This window comes from Ylistrum balloti, unplaced genomic scaffold, assembly GCF_031769215.1.
Source record: "Ylistrum balloti isolate Yb309-2 unplaced genomic scaffold, AGI_CSIRO_Ybal_v1 Utg370866, whole genome shotgun sequence".
NCBI classification, from domain to species: Eukaryota; Metazoa; Mollusca; class Bivalvia; order Pectinida; family Pectinidae; genus Ylistrum; species Ylistrum balloti.
Genome location: NW_026782495.1, coordinates 233389 through 251637, shown reverse-complemented (window position 1 = coordinate 251637; position 18249 = coordinate 233389). Strand labels below are relative to the sequence as shown.

The 18249-nt window shown below is 36.2% G+C and overlaps 1 protein-coding gene across 2 annotated transcripts in view; it reads left to right on the top strand.

Moving 5' to 3' along the window:
* The first annotated feature begins 3827 nt into the window (after window positions 1–3827).
* The window catches only part of LOC132559144 (clathrin heavy chain 1-like), a 35602-nt gene continuing 21180 nt past the window's right edge, over window positions 3828–18249 (top strand). The window contains exons 1-6 of one of the 2 annotated variants that reach the window (XM_060223752.1): window positions 3828–3986; window positions 8539–8746; window positions 9134–9283; window positions 11980–12098; window positions 14187–14204; window positions 17054–17215. In XM_060223752.1, coding sequence (XP_060079735.1) covers window positions 3945–3986; window positions 8539–8746; window positions 9134–9283; window positions 11980–12098; window positions 14187–14204; window positions 17054–17215 — 699 coding nt within the window. In that variant the 5' untranslated portion in view covers window positions 3828–3944. The remainder of the gene's footprint in view (window positions 3987–8538; window positions 8747–9133; window positions 9284–11979; window positions 12099–14186; window positions 14205–17053; window positions 17216–18249) is intronic. The other variant, XM_060223753.1, reaches the window with a different exon arrangement.

The following is an 18249-nucleotide window of genomic DNA, read 5'->3' as shown; positions in this document are numbered from 1 at the left end:
TCTTATATATGTATGTATGTATGTATGTATGTAAGGGCGTGTGTGTGTGAACTTCTTTGTGTACATACAATGAAAAAATGCAAAAAATAAAATAAATATAAAAAAAGTTGATTATTTATGCTGTACATTAGATATATGATGAACACTCACAATTTGACAAATCCGTAGATGATGATGATGATGATGATGATGCATGTTAGTGATGATGTGTATGATGATGCATGCTAATGATGATATATATGTGTATTAGGATGATGTGTATGATAATACATGTAAGTGATGATGTGTATGATAATACATGTTTAATGATGATGTGTATGATAATACATGTTTAATGATGATGTGTATGAGGATGATGTGTATAATAATACATACATGTTTAATGATGATATGATAACACATGCATGTTTAATGATGATGTGTATGAGGATGATATGTATGATGATACATGTTAATGGTGATGTGTATGGTGATGATGTGTATAATAATACATGCATGTTTAATGATGATGTGTACGGTGATGATGTGTATAATAATACATACATGTTTAATGATGATGTGTACGGTGATGATGTGTATAATAATACATGCATGTGTAATGATGATGTGTACGGTGATGATGTGTATAATAATACATGCATGTTTAATGATGATGTGTACGGTGATGATGTGTATAATAATACATGCATGTGTAATGATGATGTGTACGGTGATGATGTGTATAATAATACATGCATGTGTAATGATGATGTGTATGATAATACATGTTTAATGATGATGTGTATGATAATACATGTTTAATGATGATGTGTATGATAATACATGTTTAATGATGATGTGTATGAGGATGATGTGTATGATGATACATGTTAATGGTGATGTGTTGTATGATGATGATATGTATGATGATACACGTTAATTGTGATGTGTATGGTGATGATGTGTATGATAATACATGTTTAATGATGATGTGTATGACGATACATGTTAATGATGATGTGTATGATGATGATGTGTATGAGAATATATGTTTAATGATGATGTGTATGATGGTACATGTTTAATGATGATGTGTATGAGGATGATGTGTATGATGATACATGTTTAATGATAATGTGTATGATGTTACATGTTGGACATATGTATGTATGTATGTAAGGGCGTGTGTGTGTGAACTTCTTTGTGTACATACAATGAAAAAATGCAAAAATAAAATAAATATAAAAAAAAAAGTTCAGGAATCATTCCTGGTCTGCCCTAATTTTCTAATAAATAATGGATATATTAATAATCCCAACTTGAACCTCTATCTGACAGAAGAAAACTTAGGAAACTTTCTCTCGGGTATAAAATCTACAATAAGTCAGCACCTTATATAACTAACCTGAATCCTCCTCGAAATAGTTATCAAATAAGAACAGCTGAAAATTACACCATTCCGTACTTCCAACTGTCTAGTTCATATCTATCTTCTATCCTCTCTTCTATAACACTTTGGGATGGTTTACCAAACAATGTCAGAGAACAGCCATCCGTAATCGGTTTTAAGTTATTGATTCACCGTAGCCAAAATGACTTGTTACCTAGGTTTTTTTTATGTTGGAAATCGTTCTCTAAATTGTTTGACATACGTGATTGCATCATTCATGTAGGAGTTTAAAGCATCATTTGTATAGAGTAAATATTGTGAACGATCTAACATACGTAAGTGGCAATGGGTGTGAAAATGTAATTCATTGCCTGTTTGATTGTATACTGTATACACAACAAAGACAAGTTATGATAAATGGTATCTCACGTTACTGTAATGTTTTTCTTTTGATGTTATTCTTTCTGTTTCCTCAAATCTTTCTCATGGAGATAATGATTTTTTTCTTTTAGTTCAAACATACATAAAAAAGAGTAAACAATTTTAAGGTTAGTAGCATATTCATATATTATGTCATTACAAATCTATTTCCTACTCCATTCTTCTTCCTTCCTTCATTCCTTCATTTCTTCTTTCCTTCCTTCCTTTCTTCCCCCTTTCTTTATTCGTATATCTATATATTGGATTAAAAACTGTTATTGCTGTTATGTAACTTGTATAATGAAATATTTTTGAGAATACGTTTTTAAGTTGTGCCTTATTCTTTTTGGTATACGACAATAAAATATGTTTAAATCAAATATAATTTCGAATTTTGAAAAGACTTTTTCGACTTGGCAAATATTCCAATCTTCTAAGACATGTTGAAGAAGACTTTATCAGAAGGATCATCTGCAAACAGACGAACAGCTAACTCAAAGACATCTGAAATAACATTAGTGTATATTAAAGACAGCAGCGGGCCAAGAATGGAACCTTGAGGAACCCATGCTTATTCAGAGTAAGAGTTATATAAGAAAACTTTCTGTCGTCGATGAATGACTTATTTTATAATCAGGTATATAGTTCACCTTGAAGTCCGTAAAATTTTAACTTCATCAAACCTTTATGCCAAACCAAAATCCTTTTAAGTATCACAGAATACCATACAAACACGTTTTTCCTTTCTTTTCTTTTCCCCTTCAAGAGAACACAATAGAAATACCATGACAAACAATTATGTGATAAACTGTGTAGGTGGTTTAACATTACTATCAAAATAAATACATACATGTACACAAAATGGCACATTGAAAAATAAGTTTGAAGTTAAGACAATAGTGCCAGTGGACGTAAAACCAGTTAAATAAATAAATAAAAATGAAATATTAAATGTCGATTATTCATCACTTTGAATAAAACTGAAAAATGTTATTGCAAAGACACACATATAATCACATGTACCGATAGGATTGACCACTAAGTGATATCCAAGACTGATTCGCAAAAACAAAACAAAATATGATAAGTCCCAATACATTTCCCAACTATTCTAAGCCGTTTCCATTTTAATTGCACATGTTAATTTCCGATTTATAAATATGTATGTTATAAGCTGTTTCACGGGTCCACTCCAAAGTTCACTTATCCCGACGTACAAACTTGTCTATTTACTAGATACAAGTAAATAATCAATAAAACATTTTTCAATTTAATTTCATCCGCTGACATTGTCTGTTTTGTTATCCAATTTGATTACAAAATATACAGATGGGTTTATCAATTTAATAAGAAAGAGACTTAAGTAGATATATTATTATATTATATAATCCCGTACTTAGAATAGACACACAAACCCAAATCTGTGTGACAATATAATATCTATAAAGCCAGTGCAGTTTTCAAAAATCAGACTTCTGTACATTTAATTCGTAAGTATAAATTTGCTTTTAATTACTTCCGTTCGCGTCAACTTTTTTTTATCAAATGTTCTTCATTAAAATGTTAAAATAGGAAAAGAACTGATTATCAAAAAAGCTTATACCCAGTAATCGGCTGCATTATTCATGACGGGTCACCATAACATTGTCGCTATAATTATCATCGTTATCTATCGCTAGTAAATAGTATAGCACGTGACTTAGATTTTAGAGTAGTCGACACGCAACGTTGACTGTGAACTTTGCTTTGACACGGAAATAATTCTGAATGAATTACTTAGCTCTGACGCCATTCAGTGATGCGGATATCGATAGTAAATGCGCGATGAAAATAAGTTCCGCATTCTAACTCAGAATAAAACAGAAATGCAGGTTAACATTTTTTGACAAGAGAAGAAATTATATTTGTTTCTGTTTTTCATGTTATTTATGTAGAGACAATATATACAGATTTGCCAGATTAATTTCCGTAGATTGAATATATTTGCGTATGAATTCAAGAACTACTTCTAATACTCTCTCACCCGGTGGCCGCCATCTTGGCAGAAGACGAACGAACCCACAGACACGCAGCCACCGGTTTTACCGGTTTAACTTTGATTTAGATAGTAAATCATCTTTTGCGAGAACTCATAAGGGGATAAAGGGAAGACAATATGGCAACGCTGCTTCCCATACGGTTTCAGGAGCATTTACAGGTATTTTTTTCTGTATGATACACCGGCTCGTTTATGTACCAGGAGGAAAACACGCCCCTCATTCTAGGTTTATGAACAGGTTTGCGTTGTTATGAGTTTCTAAGGATGCTTTCATCTTATGTTATAACAAGTAGTGATAACATTTTCTACATACGAAGTCTAAATGTATTTTATATCATTTATATAGCCAAAAATCGGTGTATACCCGGCTCACAGGATCGATGATCTGGCAGTCTCAACTACCGGAAATAGTATTTGTCAACCTTTGTAAAAACCGGAAGATGGCAAAAACGTATTTATTTTGTACGCTTTTGAGTTTTTGTGTGCACATTCGAAAGTAATTATTCGTTATTTCGACCCAGTGAAAGCTGCAACTTCGTTCTCTTCCGGGTTGACGTTTTTGTTACGCCCCCTAAAACTGACCCTTATCGGCTGTTCTTAGATTAAGCTTTGTAATTTGTCACTGCCATTTATACAGATTCTGACTCATATGTTAAATGTGAACATTTATGAGTGCATTTGATTAGATGATCGGGCTAAGTTTGTGTTCAGACTTCTATTTAGTCTTGATTTTGTGATTACATTGTGGTACATGGAAGTTGGATAAACTGGTCAAAGTTTTGGGGGTGTGGCCTTCACCAGTGAAAGTTTTCTTCATATAACTGTTGCATAGTGAAGATCCTGGACTAGGAACAATCTAGTTGATACTGTTAACACATCAGTGTTGAAATGTGTTGTGTGAAACAAAAACAATGCATTATGCCATGTATTTTCATGTCTTTTGCTTACCAAGAGAATTCCAAAAAGAACCAAAAAACATGAAAAACTTGGTTGCTTAAAGATATATTTAATACGAAGTGTGTTCTAATACATGAAATAGATTGGTAGCTGAAAGAAAAAAATATTACTTTAAGACTTTTTTTTTTTATATTTATTACAATGTTTTATTACAATGTTATAGAAGGATCACACCCAAATATTATTGAAAGAATAGTTTTAATTCTACTTCTACCAGATGCCATTTATGACTTCCAATCTTTTCCAAGTGTTATGATATAACTTAATTATGATGTCAACCTTTTCAAAATTTTTGTGATAAATACACACTGACTTTTAGTCTGGTCAAACTTGAAGGAAAATGTTGGAGTATAAGACTGTCATTGTCTAGCTATATATGGTAAATCAATCATTTGGAAAAGATCATTAGAAATGATAGTGAAGAGGTCATTCAGTTTACCCAGTAGCAATTAATGAAGCACTTGACCTTTTTTATCTTTTATATATTAAAGGTATTATTCAGTTTTCAGCTGATGTGCAGTTTTTTAGTCCAATACACTGAAGTACTTATTACAGAATTTTATTTGTTCCAAAGACAATAATATGATCCATACACTGTATAGTTATAGACAGGGCAAACAAAACTATTTTTAAAATCACTTGTATTTAACACTTAGATGAGATTGTATATCAGTTTGCTGATAACAAGCTGAGCAATGTTATTCTGGAGCAACCAAATTAAGATAACACTAAGCCACAATCAGTTAGATCTCTTGTTTATGTGATAACTTTTCAGCGTCTTCACTAGCAAGTTAGACAAAAACCTTTGATCAATGAGTCTGATATTCTGGGTCTTAGAACGCTCTTCCTAGCTCAGTAGATAGAGATGACTGTTTATATACAGTCTGATATCTTTGGACTAAGGACACTATCTCATTGGGTAGATATGACTTTTCTTTTTTTACGGGTGATATTTTGGGGCTAAGGACACTATCCACAGTTAGTGAGTGGCAGTGCCTTTTGTATATATCTAAAATTGACTCTTGAAGTCTTTTGTGTATGAGAAATGTGAATGTATTGGCTAGGGATAAAATTGAGCCAAAATGTCCAAATATCAACAACAAAGCATAATGCATTCAGTACAGTAAGTATATTTATGTTGATAGGTTTTAGATTTTAATTACTTGATGTTCATATAATGTAATAAATCACAGAAGTTCTAGCAGTTTGTCACCTCAACTTTCAAACAGAATTTGGAGGGATTTTGTGGTGGTGCAATGTTTAGATAGTTTTAATGTCTGATGGATTGGGTGAGGTAGATCAAGAGTTTGAAGCATTGAAAATCTCATCATTCCGAAGTTGTGTTACAATGTACAGTTAATGGTCAAACCTAGTATACATCATGTATTTTCCTATTTACAAATTTTTTATCAAACTGTCATAATTTACCAGACTAGAAGTCTGGCCATAATAATATGAAACTAAACATTATGGGATATGAAATTGTAATTGACGACTATTTTTTCCATCATGTTAATAAGGACAGGGCCTGAATTGGTCAAAAATTTGCCGAGAAAATTCTTTGTATTGATTTTAACTCATTTTAAAAAATCAACAGAAATATGAGAAAGATGTTTGATGGTGGCAACATAGAATGGAGGTGTAAGATCTGTCAGAATTATTAAATGAAATTGAATGATACATATTAATTATAGATATTACTCCCAGGTGGACGGTCAAAACTGGCTGAGATTGTCGATACTTTCTCATTGAAGTTCAATCTGCTTTCTCCAAAGACTTTAGATTCTCCCATATTATCAATGACCCAGAATTATCTGTAATATCACTTAGAGGAAGGTCAAGACTAAACGAGACTGTAGGTACAAAATACTGACCACACTGAGGAAGGTAAACACAGGCCGAGATGATACTACAGTGCTGTTAATGCCCATTGATGACATTGGGTTATGGTTGTAGTGTGTAGAGCTGTGATGGATATTATTGATTGACTGTTAGTGGTAGAGCTGTGTACACTCCACTGTGATCAATGCTTCACAACACAGGGACTGTGTGGAGGAGTAGATCATCCTTGTACTACTTGGTGTAGGGGTAGCATTGATTATAGGCTTAAACAAAACTGCCATGTACTTTTACTTAGCATTCTTGCCCTTCAAACGTTATCAAGGTCAGTGGACTGGTACACTTTACATTTGGTTAATTTTGAGGTCAAATCCTGCATTCTAAAATCCATCACCCAGAGACAAGACTTGCATTTAATTTGAAGTCTGAGCAGTCTATTTTAAATAGGGTTAATGAATGAAGTTCAACTGTATGAAAAAATTAGTTGTATCATTATCATAATTTCAGGCTGTCCAGAGTCCCTAAAATTCCTAAAAAAAATCCTAATTTTTTTCAGTTTTGCTAAAATTCCTTAAAAAAAATGAAAAATTCAATGGGAATTCCTAAAAAAGCCATAATTTTTCACTTCAGTTCCTACTTTTTTTTTATATTTCTTACAATTTACTGAAAATGTTTTCATTAAATTCATACTTAAAATATGTTTTAATGAAGTCTGTAGTTCTAATTCAGGGTAGACAATGAAAGGCAGTTGTCCAGTGGATATATGTACCCAGATTGTTATTGGTTGTGACTGAGTGACAGAGGTGTGATTCTTAAGGTCACAGCCAACAGCAGCTGGGACACTGAAACCCTGGAAGACACCTTTCCTGCAATTAACGCATTGTATGTTAGTTTCTATTTTGTCAAATTTGCAAAGGTAAGTCAGTTTAATGTTTTCATACCCCCTATTCTAGTTGCAAAAATCCTAATTTTAGCCCTAAATTTGCCATAAAATTTTGTAATTTTAGCCCTAATTTTTTGTCAAGAAGTGCTGGACAGCCTGTAATTTACCTAAATAGACAGTCTTCTATGGTACTTACACAGCTGTAACTGGCTCGTCAATGTGACTCGGTCACATTCCTCATCATTTTAACCCCACCCCTCTTCTTGGTAATCCACAGACAGCTCCACCCCTCATTATTGTAACCCACAGATAGCCCCACCCTCATCATTTTAAACCATAGACAGGCCCTCCCCGCATCATTGTAATTCACAGACAGTCCAATCCCTCATTGCTATTCACATTGAGAAAATAGCCCAACCCCTCATTATTTTAACAAATAGCTTGAGCACTGATATGTTTCCCCTCAATACAGTGGCAATTTCATCATCTGTCTCATGACACTTCAGTATCTGTCTCATGACACTTCAGTGTCTGTCTCATCACTTCAGTGTCTGTCTCATCACACTTCAGTATCTGTCTCATCACACTTCAGTGTCTGTCTCATCACTCTTCAGTATCTGTCACATCACACTACAGTATCTGTCTCATCACACTTCAGTGTCTGTCTCATCACACTTCAGTGTCTGTCTCATCACACATCAGTATCTGTCGCATCACACTTCAGTGTCTGTCGCATCACACTTCAGTGTCTGTCTCATCACACTTCAGTGTCTGTCGCATCACACTTCAGTGTCTGTCTCATCACACATCAGTATCTGTCTCATCACACTTCAGTGTCTGTCTCGTCACACTTCAGTATCTGTCTCGTCACACTTCAGCCTCTGTCACATCACACTTTACTGTCTCTTTCATCACACTTCAGTATCTGTCGCATCACACTTCAGTATCTGTCGCATCAAAGTTCAGTATCTGTCTCATCACACTTTAGTATCTATCTCATCATACTTCAGTATATATTTTTCCTTGTTTCAGCTCCAGAATGTTGGAATCAATGCATCCAACATTGGGTTCAGCACCCTTACCATGGAGTCGGACAAGTACATCTGTATCAGAGAAAAAGTCAGTGAGACTGCCCAGGTCGTCATCATAGATATGAATGATACCAACAATCCTATCAGACGTCCCATTTCGGCCGACTCAGCTATAATGAACCCTGCTAGCAAAGTCATTGCTCTGAAAGGTTTGTAATTCACCTGCCTATTTAGTTTAACAAATTGAATTACTGAACTGTTTTACCACTGAACAGTTGTGATAGTGACTTCATGTCAGAAAATCTGTTTACTACAAAAGACCACAGGTGAATTAAGTATTTTTATTACTCTATCCAAATTCAAAGGGTCTCAAGTTTCATAAGGGATGAAATTGTCTGTAATTAGTGTCATGCATTTTGTATCTGTGAACATATCAACTATTTTTTAAGGTGAAATGATATATTTATGTCATCACAGTTTTCTTTCTTGTATAAGTCACCTAAAATTGTTTCATTTTTGGACAGATCAAGAGAAATGCATTTGTGGATGTCATTTTTCTCCACAAAATGTGACTTTACTTGACTTTTATTCTACAGCTGGGAAAACTCTGCAAATCTTCAATATTGAGATGAAAAGCAAGATGAAGTCACACACTATGACAGATGATGTCATTTTCTGGAAATGGATTTCTGTAAACACTGTAGCCCTTGTGACAGAGACCTGTGTTTACCATTGGAGCATGGAAGGTAGGTTCACCATTCTAGTAACCCAAGGCAAGGTAATCTGCTGTACATCTGTAAATCTCATTACCTCAGTGTAGGTAATCTGCTGTAAATCGTTAAATCTCATTACCTCAGTCTATGTAATCTGCTGTAAATCTCATCACCTCAGTATAGGTAATCTGCTGTAAATCTCATTACCTCAATCTAGGTAATCAGCTGTAAATCTCATCACCTCAGTCTAGGTAATCTGCTGTAAATCTCATCACCTCAGTATAGGTAATCTGCTGTAAATCTGTTAATCTCATCACCTCAGTCTAGGTAATCTGCTGTTAATCTCATCACCTCAGTCTAGGTAATCTGCTGTGAATCTCATCTCATTACCTCAGTCTAGGTAATCTGCTGTAAATCTCATCACCTCAGTCTAGGTAATCTGCTGTACATCTGTAAATCTCATTACCTCAGTCTAGGTAATCTGCTGTACATCTGTAAATCTCATCACCTCAGTCTAGGTAATCTGCTGTACATCTGTAAATCTCATTACCTCAGTCTAGGTAATCTGCTGTAAATCTCATCACCTCAGTCTAGGTAATCTGCTGTAAATCTCGTTACCTCACTCTAGCTATAGTATCTAAATATACCCACACAAGGCCAGAATGTCTGCTGCTGTTTTACTGTAAATATAGAACTACACTAGCTTGGCCTTATTCTTAAATGAAAATAAAAAAAAATGCATATAAATTGTCGGTGCAACTTCCCAAACCGATTCTCTCAAAACGGATCTCCTCTTGAAACTGAACAAAATGATGTTGTACAGAGTGATATTCTTTTGATAGGAATCTGCTGAAAAAAGCATCCCAATCCGATCCTTCTAACTTTAACTGCAGCATCAGTAATCTTGTGTCTAATAATTTGCTTTGGTTTGGAAAGTTCAATGTAGAAGGAACAACCCCTACCCCATACATAGATTCTTTTAAAAACAACATCCCAAGGAAGTATTTACATCTGTAAATCTCAATGGAGGTTTATTTTACAGGTGACTCCCAGCCTCAAAAGATCTTTGTGACTCACATACCTCATCTGGCTGGCTGTCAATAATTAACTCATTACAGAGTCTAAGTAATCTGTGTTCATCTCATCATCGGCATATCAGCCCAGGTAAGTTCAACATGTCGGGGGGAATATCACACTCATATTAGCACAGGTACGGAAACATGTCAGGGGGGTTGGGGATATCACACTCATATTAGCACAGGTAAGGAAACATGTCAGGGAATATCACACTCATAATAGCACAGGTAATCTGGAAACATGTCAGTCTAGGTAATCTGCTCACATCTGTATATTCATCACCTCAGGTAAGGAAATCATGTGTAATCTCACACTCTGGTCAGCACAGGTAAGGAAACATGTCTAGGTAATCTGCTGTACATCTTAACCTCATGACCTGGTCTGTTGCTGTACATGTTCACTACGAAATGTTTAGATAATCATGTTCCAAGTAGTGTACTGTTGGGTTGCAGTGATACTGTAGGATGGTTTAGACAAAGTGTGTTCCTTGTACTGTGTTTGGGTAATCTGCCCAGTCTGGATATTATACCTAGTGTATGTAATGTGTGTGGGTCTCATCACCTCAGTCTAGGAATCTGCTGTACATCTGTAAATCTCATCCCTCAGTACTGTGTTTGGTACATGACCTCAGTCTATGTAATCTGCTGTACATCTGTAAATCTCATTACCTCAGTCTGTGTTTGGGTACAGTCATCACCTCAGTCTAGGTAATCTGCTGTACATCTGTTCCCTCAGTACTGTGTTCTGCTGTACATCTGTGGGAATCTCATCACCTCAGTCTAGGTAATCTGCTGTACTGTGTTCTCATTACCTCAGTCTATAATCTGCTGTAAATCTCATCACCTCAGTCTTGTAATCTGTTTGGGTAAATCTCATTACCTCAGTCTATGAATATGTAAATCTCATCACCTCAGTCTAGGTAATCTGTGTTCTGTAAATCTCATTACCTCAGTCTAGGATATTATATCTGTAAATCTCATCACCTCAGTCTAGGTAATCTGCTGTACATCTGTAAATCTCATTACCTCAGTCTAGGTAATCTGCTGTAAATCTCATCACCTCAGTCTAGGTAATCTGCTGTACATCTGTAAATCTCATTACCTCAGTCTAGGTAATCTGCTGTACATCTCATCACCTCAGTCTAGGTAATCTGCTGTACATCTGTAAATCTCATTACCTCAGTCTATGTAATCTGCTGTAAATCTCATCACCTCAGTCTAGGTAATCTGCTGTAAATCTCGTTACCTCACTCTAGCTATAGTATCTAAATATACCCACACAAGGCCAGAATGTCTGCTGCTGTTTTACTGTAAATATAGAACTACACTAGCTTGGCCTTATTCTTAAATGAAATTAAAAAAAAATGCATATAAATTGTCTGTGCAACTTCCCAAACCGATTCTCTCAAAACGGATCTCCTCTTGAAACTGAACAAAATGATGATGTACAGAGTGATATTCTTTTGATAGGAATAAAGAAAAAAGCATCCCAATACCGATCCTTCTAACTTTAACTGCAGCATCAGTTTTGTGTCTAATAATTTGCTTTGGTTTGGAGAAGTTCAATGTAGAAGGAACAACCCCTACCCCATACATAGATTCTTTTAAAAACAACATCCCAAGGAAGTATTTGAATGGAGGTTTATTTTACAGGTGACTCCCAGCCTCAAAAGATCTTTGACAGACATACCAATCTGGCTGGCTGTCAGATAATTAACTACAGGACAGACGCCAAGCAACAGTGGCTACTTGTCATCGGCATATCAGCCCAGGTAAGTTCAACATGTCAGGGGGAATATCACACTCATATTAGCACAGGTAAGGAAACATGTCAGGGGGGTTGGGGATATCACACTCATATTAGCACAGGTAAGGAAACATGTCAGGGAATATCACACTCATAATAGCACAGGTAAGGAAACATGTCGGGGAATATCACACTCATATTAGCACAGGTAAGGAAACATGTCGGGGAATATCACACTCTGGTCAGCACAGGTAAGGAAACATGTTCAGGGACTTTCTTCACTTAACCTTGATGGCGGTGTTGGGGTACATGTTGACTACGAAATGTTTTAGATAATCATGTTCCAAGTAGTGTACTGTTGGGTTGCAGTGATACTGTAGGATGGTTTAGACAAAGTGTGTTCCTTGTACTGTGTTGGGGTACAGTGACCCAGTGGGATATTATAGATAGAGTGTTCCTTGTACTGTGTTGGGGTACAGTGATCCAGTGGGATATTATAGATAGAGTGTTGCTTGTACTGTGTTGGGGTACAGTGATCCAGTGGGATATTATAGATAGAGTGTTACTTGTACTGTGTTGGGGTACAGTGACCCAGTGGGATATTATAGATAGAGTGTTCCTTGTACTGTGTTGGGGTACAGTGACCCAGTGGGATATTATAGATAGAGTGTTGCTTGTACTGTGTTGGGGTACAGTGACCCAGTGGGATATTATAGATAGAGTGTTACTTGTACTGTGTTTGGGGACAGTGACCCAGTGGGATATTATAGATAGAGTGTTCCTTGTACTGTGTTTGGGTACAGTGACCCAGTGGGATATTATAGATAGAGTGTTGCTTGTACTGTGTTGGGGTACAGTGACCCAGTGGGATATTATAGATAGAGTGTTACTTGTACTGTGTTTGGGTACAGTGACCCAGTGGGATATTATAGATAGAGTGTTCCTTGTACTGTGTTTGGGTACAGTGACCCAGTGGGATATTATAGATAGAGTGTTCCTTGTACTGTGTTTGGGTACAGTGACCCAGTGGGATATTATAGATAGAGTGTTACTTGTACTGTGTTTGGGTACAGTGACCAAGTGGGATATTATAGATAGAGTGTTCCTTGTACTGTGTTGGGGTACAGTGACCCTGTGGGATATTATAGATAGTGTTATTTGTACTGTGTTGGGGTACAGTGACCGAATGGGATATTATAGATAGAGTGTTACTTATACTGTGTTCAGGTAGAGTAACACAGTGGGATATTTTAGGTAGTGATCCTTATACTGTGTTCAGGTAGAGTAACACAGTGGGATGGTCAAGGTGTAAGATGTTCGTTGTGATACCCCCCGCAACGAAGTTAGGGGGGTATACTGGAATCAGGTTGTCTGTCTGTCCATCCATCTGTCTGTAGACACATTTTGTCTGGCTAACTCCTCCTAAACCTGTGAACCGATTTTGATGAAACTTTACAGGAATATTAAGGATCATGTGTAGATATGCATGCCCCTCTCTTTTTTTGAAAATTTTGAATGCCATGGTAACTGGTCACTATAAACAATTTTTCTAATAAATGTCCATAACTCCTCAGTTATTTGACCGATTGTATTCAAACTTAGTTAAAAGATGTAATTCAGTAAGGCCAATAATTGGACATATTAGACGTTTCCCAAACTGTTACCGTGGAAACACAATCCTGGCCTCTGATTATCAACCGATTGCCAGATGAGTTTGAGATTGATTTAGTACCCACTTATTATAGTGACCTTTTTTTTTGTCTCTGTGGCCCTTCAGTGGAAAATATTACTTACTATGTAAGTATTGCAAGACTCTCTTGATCGTGAACAACATGTATTCCACCCCTTCTGATTTCCAGAAATGCAGGCACATGCAGAATATGTCGATTACTCTCAGAATAACACTTTAACTTATCCATTGACTCGTTGCAGTGTATTGGTCAGCCATCTAGGCGACAGTTTTAGTTTTGTTTTGGGTTACAGAAATACAGTGTGATGTTTTAGACAAGTGAGTTCCTTTAATGGCACTTGGGTACAGTGTGACTTTGGCATGTTTTAGTCATTGCGTGTTTCTTGTACCTAATGAATTGATAACACTTATTGACATTTTCAGACGGGGGCTGAGGCAGCAGTAAGTATTCACACCGAACACCTGGTCGTCACTGACTCCCTCACCACATTGTCAACAAGCTGAACCCCATCAGCTCATTCCCCATCCTCATATCGGGGTCCAGATTGACCCCAGCCTTTTCCAGCCTGACTTCAGCTTCCCCAAAACTTGAGATTGTTATTAATGTGCATGAGAAGTCCAGAAATAAAACTTGAAAACATACCACTTGATGTTATAGGATTGCCCTTGTACTCTACTAATCTGAATTGAAATGGTTTTATGGGTTGTTTTGTAAATGTAAAGATCAGTGCAGGGAACCACTGTTGTGAATCCAGCGTGAACGTTGACAATGTGTGTGTTGGTGACTCCCACCTGTAGTCTAGGCCGCCATTCTTCCACATTCAGACCCCCTCTACAGTGTTTAGGGTTTCTGAATATAGGCAATTTTATAAGTATTATCAAATTTATTAAAACTATTGTTTGAGATTGCACACAATTAAAGATAGACATACTTAAATGAGGGGAGAGATGAAATTAATTTGATATTCTAGACATTTTGTATTTCTGTATATTAAATTGTGAGAAATTAAATAGTATTAAAATGAAAGCGCCCCCTTTACAGAGCCTAGCAGAAGCTTGCTGACAACATTACCCACACCTACAGTAAACCTCTGGTCAGTTTGAATAGGCAGGTAGTTCAAACATAGAAATATTTTTTCAGTAAAAACAAAAAAATTCTATCTAGTGATAATTGAAACCTTGCTTTTCTTGTTTCACTTAAAATTCAACCATTCAAACAAATCGTGAGATCCTAGCTAGTCTATTGAAAGGGATATTGATGTTGCAAGAATGACTTGGTTTGGTCACCATATTCACATCACCAATTATACACATACATGTCACTTAATAAGCTTTAATTCAGTCTGATTTCTGCTGAATCTTGCTGTGACATCGGGCGCACACAGACTGACAGAACTTGTGGCCCCAACTCTGTGATACAAGCAATCGTTATGCAGAGCAGAGAATGTTGTTGTGAATTATCAAAGAACAATGGTTTTCATTTTGATGTGATAATCCAGCCTAGACTATCCCTATTTATTAAGTCAAATAATTGTAAGACTCCTAGATATGCTTTGAAACACCAATGAGATAATTTTAACGTTAATTTGTAGTCATAGTCACAATCCACATTCCGCTCAATGATATGTCAATGCTAACTTCTGTCACTACGTAATCAGACATTAGCTTATTCAGACATAACGACATCCAAGATGATGAAGGACAAAATGAAACCTGTGACTTTGTACCAGTTGATTAACATAGAAGTGTTTAAAAAGATTTCTGCATGCATGGTTGAACAATATTCAGTTTTGATAGGGCTGACCAGAGGTTTACCACAAAAGCCTACACCTACTGTTGTATGTATCATAATATAATCATTCACCCAGCCTTCACTCAGCTCAAAATCTGATACCATCCACAGCAGGAACCAACAGGATTTCTTGAATAAAAGGATCAGTGGTTGGTGAGTTTATTGTAGTGGACAGATTCAGAATAAGAAAATATCTTTGGACAGCCTCGTGAAACACTCAGTGGGCAGGTATCATCAAACATTTGGCGAGTTAGTATCATGAAACACTGAGTGAGTCAGTATTATGAAACACTTCAGTTGGGAATAGAAACAGGTGGTCATTGTAATAATTGTTCTATTTCCAGTAGAAATTCTGCTATCAAATAGGTTTTGTTTTCTTATTTTTTCCAAGTGTTTTAGCTTTTTTTTTTTTTGGTAGATTTTTCTGTCCTTTCCACTTAGTTAGCCAGTGTAGTAGGGTCACTTTTAAAGGTTGTTTGTAGTCTTCAGCAATTACCACCAGAGCCAAGTAGTGTCATACCAACATTCTGTTCTTTATAAAACTTGGTTGTTAGAACTCTGATGGAGTTAAGGGTTGTCATACCAACATTCTGTCCTTTATAAAAGTTGTATGCTGAGCTCTATAAAACTTGTATGCTGAGCTCTGATAGAGTGAAGGGTTGTCATACCAACATTCTGTCCTTTATAAAACTTGTATGCTGAGCTCTATAAAACTTGTATGCTGAGCTCTGATAGAGTGAAGGGTTGTCATACCAACATTCTGTCCTTTATAAAACTTGTATGCTGAGCTCTGATAGAGTGACGGGTTGTCATACCAACATTCTGTCCTTTATAAAACTTGTATGCTGAGCTCTGATAGAGTGACGGGTTGTCATACCAACATTCTGTTCTTTATAAAACTTGGTTGTTAGAACTCTGCCAGAGTGAGAGAATATAGAACCTAGAATGAGGGAGTGCCATACCAATTATCTGTTTACAAAATCTGTTATGTAATACTGAAACAGTACCTAAATGCCATGGAGAGGGGGATACTGTGACAGAATGGTGTTTGTTGGGTTGTCATGCATGCTCATGTATCTGGGTGATTCGTGTTGTAATAACTTCTCAGTTTTCAAAATGGAATAAACTTGATGATTAACATTGGCAAGGTATTTTTTCTCCTTAAATAATGAGTTTATCGAAGCTTTTTTTTCTGTAAGATGTAATCAGAATTCCTCAATACACCGCTTTTTTGAAAAGTCATTTATATATATGTACATATATATATACCTTTTTATCTAATAGTGTAGTATGCTTCAAGGTTGTTTACAATCCAGTAAGCTTGGCTTCTGTTAGCAGGGCTCTAACATTGGTGACTACAGAGATTGGTCAGATGCATGGCTGTAGTGTCCTACTCTGGTAGAGTTGGCGGTGAATTAATAGACTTTTTGTCATAGTTGCAGAGTTGTTCATTTAGGAGACTTGTCATCATAATACATTGGAATATTTGTCATTTCAGCAAAACCGTGTTGTGGGTGCGATGCAGTTGTACTCAGTGGAGAGGAAAGTCAGCCAGCCTATAGAGGGACATGCTGCTGCTTTCGCTACCTTCAAATTAGAAGGCAACGCCAATCCTTCCACACTCTTCATGTTCGCCGTCAGAGGAGCACAGGGTGGAAAGGTAAGTGGGAGGTGTTTTAAAAGACACAGGATTATGATAGCCAGGGCTAGAAAAAAATATTTTCAGCTACTCGTCTGTCGGGCAAGTGAAACTTGAAATTCACTTGCCCGAATCCAATATTCACTCACCCGAAGAAAAAAGGCAACAAAACGTATTTAAGGAACACAAATTTTATCATCAATTTCTATATCAAATGTTTGAACTCAACACTTGCTTTTATTGTTTTACTCATATTTAATTCACTCTTAACGTGAATGAGAACATGTGTTCTATTGATTCAGACTAGCCGTCGTCCGAACATCAGCAAACACTTGTTATTTTTACAACCTCCGTTCATTAGTGCCTAAAATATTTATGTATCAGCCTTTAAGTAATTAATGTAACACATGGAGACCACTTTCATGCTAAGCGTCATTTCATTTAAAATTGATCGATAAAATACATATACAGTGTGACATGAAGACAAATGTAAACGTAAGCACACATTTTCAATTTCTCTTTGATTTCTGTTTGAAGTTAATTCATCTTTTCATTTAAACTTGTGTTTTGGTATGTGTTTGTTCAGGTAATGATATCTGTTATCAACTATATATAGCCATACACATGAAAACGTTGATCAAACTCACCAAGAACGATCCAAGGTGTCATTGTTTTTTTGTAGTCCCTTTAACTTTGAAACATCAAAGTTATACTGTATTTGGTAAGGGAGAAAGGTGTTTATTAGGCAGACAGGTATTTGGTAGGGAAGAAAGATATCTTTTTGGAATCTGTGATAATGAGAGAGGCACTGAGCAGGGAAATAACCCAGTAGATAATCTGTGATAATGAGAGGGGCACTGAACAGGGAGAATCACCCAGTAGATAATCTGTGATATTGAGAGGGGCACTGAACAGGGAGAATCACCCAGTAGATAATCTGTGATAATGAGAGGGGCACTGAACAGGGAGAATCACCCAGTAGATAATCTGTGATAATGAGAGGGGCACTGAACAGGGAGATTCACCCAGTAGATAATCTGTAATATTGAGCAGGG